The sequence below is a fragment of the Neopelma chrysocephalum genome, unplaced genomic scaffold (genome assembly GCF_003984885.1).
Source record: "Neopelma chrysocephalum unplaced genomic scaffold, ASM398488v2 Primary Assembly neopelma1_97390, whole genome shotgun sequence".
In the NCBI taxonomy this organism is placed as follows: Eukaryota; Metazoa; Chordata; class Aves; order Passeriformes; family Pipridae; genus Neopelma; species Neopelma chrysocephalum.
In genome coordinates, this window is record NW_020926031.1 from 882,897 (window position 1) to 889,221 (window position 6,325).

Consider the following 6,325-nt stretch of genomic DNA (forward strand, 5'->3'; position numbering starts at 1 on the left):
CGGGAAGTGACGCTGGGGGAGCGGGATCAGGAATGGCGGTGTCCGTGTGGCCCCACGTGGGGGCGGCGGCCTGAGCGGCTCTGCGGGGCCGGGGGCCGCGGGGTAGCCGCCCATGCGGAGCGGCAGCGGCGCGGGAGGGTGCGGGGGCGGTCAGGATGGCGCTGGTGCCCCTGCGGCCCGGCAGAGCCGCCGGCCGCCTCCTGCCGGTGTTCTGCGGGGGGACCAGGAGCAAGGGAGCCTCGCTGAGCCCTGGGGTGCCGGGCCGCCTCGGCCAGCGGCGCTACAAGAAGGACGTGCTGCCCTCCCCCGAGGGACCTGCGCCCTCCGTCTCCATCACCGAGATCCGGCAGTACCTGCGGGCTCACGACATCCCTTTCCACGACGGGTACAGCTGCCTGCACACCCCCAGCCTCTTCACCGCCGGCCACGCGGATCAGCCGCCGCAGACAGCCGGCAGTGCCCCGTACACGCTTTTCATTGACAAGACCACGGGCAGCTTCCTGTGCACGGCCACCCTGGCCGAGGGCACCTGGCAGGACTTCCAGGCCAACGTGGAGCTGCGGCACCATGGTATTCCCCCCGCCAGCTCGGAGGAGATGGAGGAGGACATGCGTCAGGCTAGCGAAGATGCCCGCTGCATCTGGGACCGGGCTCTGCCGCTCTGGGAGCTGCTGGATGAGGAGGAGACCAACAAGACCAAGGCCATGTTTGGTATCTCCCTGGTGTCAAATGCCACCCTGAAACGCTTCGGGGTGCGTTATCTGAGGACTGCCAAGTCCCTGGTCTTCCCCTGGTTCAGCCCCCGCAATGCAACCCTGAAGGGCCTGAAGCTTGTGAGGGTGGAGAAAAAGGGGAACACAATATCTTACCTGGAAGAGACTTTACCCCGCATCGATTCCTATCACAATCTTTTTGGGCTGCCCCTGATCGGCTGCCGAGACACAGAGCTGGTCTTAACTGGGTGGGAGCTGGATGCTCTGGCCCTGCACCAAGCTGCAGGGGTGGCCAGCCTGGCCCTGCCACGGGGGACCACCTGCCTGCCTCCCACCCTCCTCCCCTACCTGGAGCAGTTCAAGCGCATCACCCTGTGGCTCGGTGAGGACCTGCGCTCCTGGGAAGCTGCCAAGCTCTTTGCCCGCAAGCTGAGCCTCAAGCGCTGCTCCCTGGTGCGCCCTGGGAACCTGCAGCCCCGGCCCTTGGAGGCTCTGAACCAGGGCCTGAACTTCACCAAGATCCTGCGTGCTGCCCTGCCCGCCAGCCACAAATCCATCATCTCCTTCCGGCAGCTGCGTGAGGAAGTGTTTGGGGAGCTAGCCAACACCGAGCAGGTGGCTGGCATCAAGTGGGCGCGCTTCCCTGAGCTCAACAAGCTCCTCAAAGGGCACCGCAAAGGGGAGCTTACCGTCTTCACAGGTAGGGGGCACAATGGCTGGTGAACAAGGGGAGCAGAAGGCTCTTTGGTGGCTTCACCCTTCTGGGGTTGAAGCCTCATGCGTCTTCCAAGTCTCTCTGCTCTTGGGTTTGGCTGAGCCTGTCTCACAGGAGTGTGAGAGGCTGGGGTGCATTCCTCAGTGTGGTGGGACTGGGCATGCCAATGTGGTGATGGGCTCCCTGCCTGGGGCAGCATAGGAAGTCCTGGACTGTCCCTTACGCCTGCTCCCGCCTACCACCTCCTGTCTGAGCCCTCCCTGTGCCCACCCCACCGGCTGCCCAGCCCTTCCCAGGGACCCACAGGCTGTGGGAGGCAATGCCCATGCACCCAGGCATGCAGTGTGGCATAAGACATTGTTTATTTATGGTGTGAGTACTGTGGACGGGCGTCTCTTATCCCACTCTGGTGCTTCCACCTCTCAACAGCCTGCCAGCACATTCAGGATGGGTAGGATCATCTCCCCAGCTAATTCCTCCTGTTCCTGTTCTTGCGCCAGGCCCAACGGGCAGTGGGAAGACCACCTTTATCAGTGAGTACGCGCTGGACCTGTGCATGCAGGGAGTGTGCACGCTGTGGGGCAGCTTTGAGATCAACAACGTCCGCCTAGCCAAGATCATGCTGACGCAGTTTGCGGGTCGGCGCCTGGAGGACCAGCTGGAGCTGTATGATGAGTGGGCCGATCGCTTTGAGGACCTCCCGCTCTACTTCATGACCTTCCATGGCCAGCAGAACATCAAGTATGGTCCTGCACTTCCATCCCCAGTGGCATTTACCCCTCACGGCATGTGCTGCAGGGCCTTTGGGAACTGGGGCTCTTCCCCCTTCAGTGAGTCACAGATTTGGGGCTGGCAGGAGGCATGTTGGGACTGTTCAAGTCCTGGAGTTGGCATGTGGGGACCTTATGGCTCAATCAGCTGCATTCCTCCTTTTGTGGGGACTGTCACAGCCTCCCTCTGGGGTGGGGGTGAAGGAAGGGGATGTGTCCCTGTGCTAGGACGTGACCCTCCACACCCTGCTCGCCTGGCAGCACTGTCCTTTGCTGAAGAGGTAGGACAGGCACCTCCAGCTCCTTCTATTCATCAGGTGCTGCGGCACCTGCACACATCCCCATGTGCTCTTAGGGTCCCTGTGGGCTGGGGGGATTGCAGGGCAGTGGGCAGGGGCTGTGTGGGCAGCAGCTGGGTCCTCCTGATCCCAACTGCCTTTACTTGTGTGGATGGAGCTGTACCTGTCCTGCAATGGGGAAGATGCAGAGGTGGGATGGGCTCAGTGCTCATCAGGACCCAGCCTGGTACCTCCCAGCTCTGTTTCTCTGTGTCTTTGTGCCTGGCTCAGCATCCCTATCCCCATCTCTGCTAATCCCTGGGGCTGATCCTGGTCTCCCCTGTCCAGGACGGTGATTGACACCATGCAGCATGCCGTCTACATGTACGACATCACCCACGTGATCATCGACAACCTCCAGTTCATGATGGGACAGGACCACCTCTCTGTGGACAGGTAGCCCTTCTCCAGTCTGACCTCTCATTCCTCTGCCACCCTCACTGCTGGAGCTGTCCCTGTCAGGTGTCATGATAGGGGCTGGGGACCCACTCAGGGTGTTTCCTTTACTACTGTCTGGCCACTCTGTTTCTTTAAAGGGTGATCACTGCCCTAGGGAGGAAGAGATGGGAAGGGATGAGCAGGTTACCAGTCATCCCTGCTGTGCCACATCCCTTTGCCTATGTGGGCTCGGCTGTCTCACAGAGAGTGATCCCACATTCCTGGGTGCTTCCTGCTGTGGGGATGAGGACCTTGCTGCACCCCGCCACCAAGCAGTGCCAGCCCCTAACCCTGTTCTTGCTGCTGTGGCAGGCTCATTGCCCAGGACTACGTTGTTGGTGCCTTCCGCAAGTTTGCCACGGACAACAACTGCCACATCACCCTGGTCATCCATCCCCGCAAGGAGGATGACGAGAAGGAGCTGCAGACAGCCTCCATCTTTGGCTCTGCCAAGGTAAACTGGGCCAGCGTGTTCCCAGGAGGGGCTGGGATACTTTGGGCAGTTGTTCCCGGCTTCCGTCAACATCCTGAGTCATCACTGGGGACTTGAAAAGAACTGAAAGGGATGGGATGTCCCCAGGAGTCCTCATGCAGACAGGGAGCAAACCCATTGCCAGCTAAAGCTCTGTTGGGGCTTTAGGTGGAGTTAATTAATAGTCATTGACTGTGAGTGGGATGTACTAGAAGATAATTAAAGGAGGCAGGGAGGGTGCAGGGATGAGCTCTCTGAGTACTCTGGTCTCTTCTGTGATGCTGAACAACCTGCAGTGGTGGGCAGGACGTGCTGTCTGTGCATGGCCCTCCTGTGTTCCCATTTCCCCAAGATGTCCTGTGGCTTCAGCTCAAGCCTGTCTGCCTTGTGGGTCACTGGGATGTCCCAGGGGAACACAAGGGGTTGATTTTGGGGAAGTGCTGGAGTTGCTGTGGCCTGGAGTACCCCATAACAGGGCTTGAAGGAGCTGGGCAGGCTGTCTGTGAGCAACTCTGAGCCCTGTGATTCTGGCTGTATCCCTGGCACTCTCCTGGAGATGTTTTTTTCTCCCCAGGCCAGCCAGGAGGCCGACAACGTCCTCATCCTGCAGGAGCGTAAGCTGACGTCAGGGCCAGGGAAGCGCTTCCTGCAGGTGTCCAAGAATCGCTTTGATGGGGATGTGGGCATCTTCCCTCTGGAGTTCAGCAAGGCCTCACTCACTTTCTCGTCCTCCAAAAGCAAGTCCAGGCTGAAGAAGGTGAAGGAGGAGAAGGAGCTTTTAGCCAAGAAAGCTCTGGAGGGAGGCGTAGGAGCCTCCAAGAAGCCATGAGCCCATCAGGTCTCGTCCTCTGTTTGTCTGGAGGGATGGGGACTAGTGCTGGCAGCACAGGGCTGGAGTATGCCAGCTCCTCTCCCTGGGAGCAGCAGCCACGTGCCACTGTGGCCCCTCTTCCTGCATGAACCAACCTCTTGGCCACCAGCACAGTGTCTCTGAGTACCACTGTGAGAGGAGGAGTGGGCTAATCCTAGAAAAGAGTGACCTGGGGAAGGTGCTTTGACAAACACTGGCTGCTCCATACTGGTGCTAAGTGCTGGGAGCATGGTGGGAATGGAGTCAGCCTAGGCTGGATGATGGTGGACATCACCTGTGGCCCAGGGACTTGGGTATCTCTGGACTTGTGAAAGTCATTACATTGTGGCTAAAATGGAGCCGAAATCATGAGTTGTTGCTAAGTGGGAGGGACTGAGGGGGGCAACTGTAGAGGGACACGTGCTGGAAAAACCTCCATCATGAGTGGGGTCTGAGGGCTCAGTCCTGGCTGGGATGGAGTCAGTGAGGGAAAGATGGTGAAGTGTGGGAGATTGTGGATGGCTCATGCCCTGGAATTGTGTGCTCTTGGTGGGACATGGTGGGAGTGGGTGCGATGTGGCGCTCTCCAGCTCTGCCCCCTCGGATGGCACCTGACCTGGCTCCCTTTGCTCAGGGTCTCCCAAGCCCCATTCTCCGGGCATCACCAGCAATAAAACCTTGCAGGGAGCAGCCCTGCCTTGCTCTGCTGCACTGGGGGAGCTGCCACCCCCCTGCCCTCTGGGCCGCAGGCAGCAAATACTGTGACCTGGCCAGTCCTTGCCTTGGTAGGATGAGTCCACAGCTGGATCTTGGTCTAATCCCTTCAATTTTTTTTCCCCTTCCTATTTTTATTAAAGAATAAATGTGAGTGCCTTTTCTGTCTCTGTGAGTGGAGGACCCTGGGGCTGGGAGGGGTACCCTGGGCAGGGGATGCCCCCCCGAGGACATCACCGCTGCACCCAGCATCCTGCCCCGGCTCTTGCACACAGGTTATTAGCAGCCTCCACGCTGGGCATAGTTTTAACCTGAGCCATAATGAGGGGCTGGAGCAGGCAGGCGGTACACACCCAGCCCCGGGTTTCCGGGGTGCACCTGCTCTCCCAGAGAGCACCCCTGGGTGCTGTCAGTGCAGGTGTGAACACCTGCAGGGCAGGCTGGGGGCAATGGTGGAGGATGGTCCTGGGGAAGTGGAGGTAAGACGGGAGAGCAGAGCTGGGTCAGGATTTGCATGGCAGTGTGGAGTGCGGGGTGTGTGTGGGTGTCCCTCCTCAACCCAAGGGCCCCCTCCAGCTCACTGGCCCCCTTTCTCCAGTCTTACTCAAGTCAGATGTCATGGGGCTCTGAAGTGGAAGTGAGGCAGTGGGGTAGCCCAGGACCCCCATCTCCCACCCATCCCTCCTTGGGGCTGGGAGTGGATGGAGGAGCTGAGCCTGTGGGGGGACCCTGAATGACTCTGGGCTCCAGAGGACAGGTGGGCACCCAGGACTCCCTGGGGTGAGTGAGTTGGTGAGGGTTTATTTCATTCTCATTTTTCTCCCAGTTTGGGTCTCTCCGAAAGGTTGGGGGGTGGCATTACCTTTAACATCTCATGGAGAGAGGGGGTGCGATGTCAAGTGGGGCAGAGCCCCCCACCCCCCTTAGCAGAGTGCTGAGCTCACCGAATAATTGGGGAAGAGTGAGAGGGGCATAAGCTCAAGGGTGACCTTCACCCCAAAGGCCTGGGGGTGCTTTGGAGGTGAAGAGCCCCGACTTGGGGGGCTTGGCTAGGGCAAAGGAGCAGATGAGCTCTGGGAATACCCCGGAACGGACGTGACTGGGGATGTCGCGGGGGAGGGTGGCCCTCGCGGGGGGTGCCCCACATACCCCACATACCCCACTGTCCCCTCGGCCCCTTCCCGCGGGGGGCGGGGCCTCGCCGGGGGGGCGGGGCCTGGCGAGGGGCGGGCCCGCGGCGGGGCGGGGCCTGTGCGGGGCGGGGCCGGGGGGACAGTGGGGTATGTGGGGTATGTGGGGCACCCCCCGCGAGGGC

The 6,325-nt window shown here is 60.4% G+C and overlaps 1 protein-coding gene across 2 annotated transcripts; it reads left to right on the forward strand.

Moving 5' to 3' along the window:
- Positions 1-11: 11 nt before the first annotated feature.
- TWNK (twinkle mtDNA helicase) lies at positions 12-5,160 on the forward strand. Of its 2 annotated transcripts, none has more exons than XM_027672508.1 (5): positions 12-1,413; positions 1,929-2,169; positions 2,825-2,932; positions 3,287-3,428; positions 4,057-5,160. In XM_027672508.1, exons 1-5 carry the CDS (start codon positions 156-158, stop codon positions 4,273-4,275), a joined length of 1,968 nt encoding a protein of 655 aa, XP_027528309.1. In that variant the 5' UTR covers positions 12-155; the 3' UTR covers positions 4,276-5,160. The 2 variants fall into 2 exon arrangements, with proteins under 2 accessions (XP_027528309.1, XP_027528308.1); XM_027672507.1 differs by having other exon boundaries at positions 15-1,413; positions 4,021-5,160.
- The last annotated feature ends 1,165 nt before the right edge of the window (positions 5,161-6,325 follow it).

Bases quoted from the DNA above. Each gene is read 5' to 3' on its own strand.
- TWNK (XM_027672507.1), top strand. From the start codon at position 156: ATGGCGCTGGTGCCCCTGCGGCCCGGCAGAGCCGCCGGCCGCCTCCTG. The intron at 1,414-1,928 runs GTAGGGGGCACA...TTCTTGCGCCAG, and splicing joins GGAGCTTACCGTCTTCACAG to GCCCAACGGGCAGTGGGAAG. The intron at 2,933-3,286 runs GTAGCCCTTCTC...CTGCTGTGGCAG, and splicing joins GACCACCTCTCTGTGGACAG to GCTCATTGCCCAGGACTACG.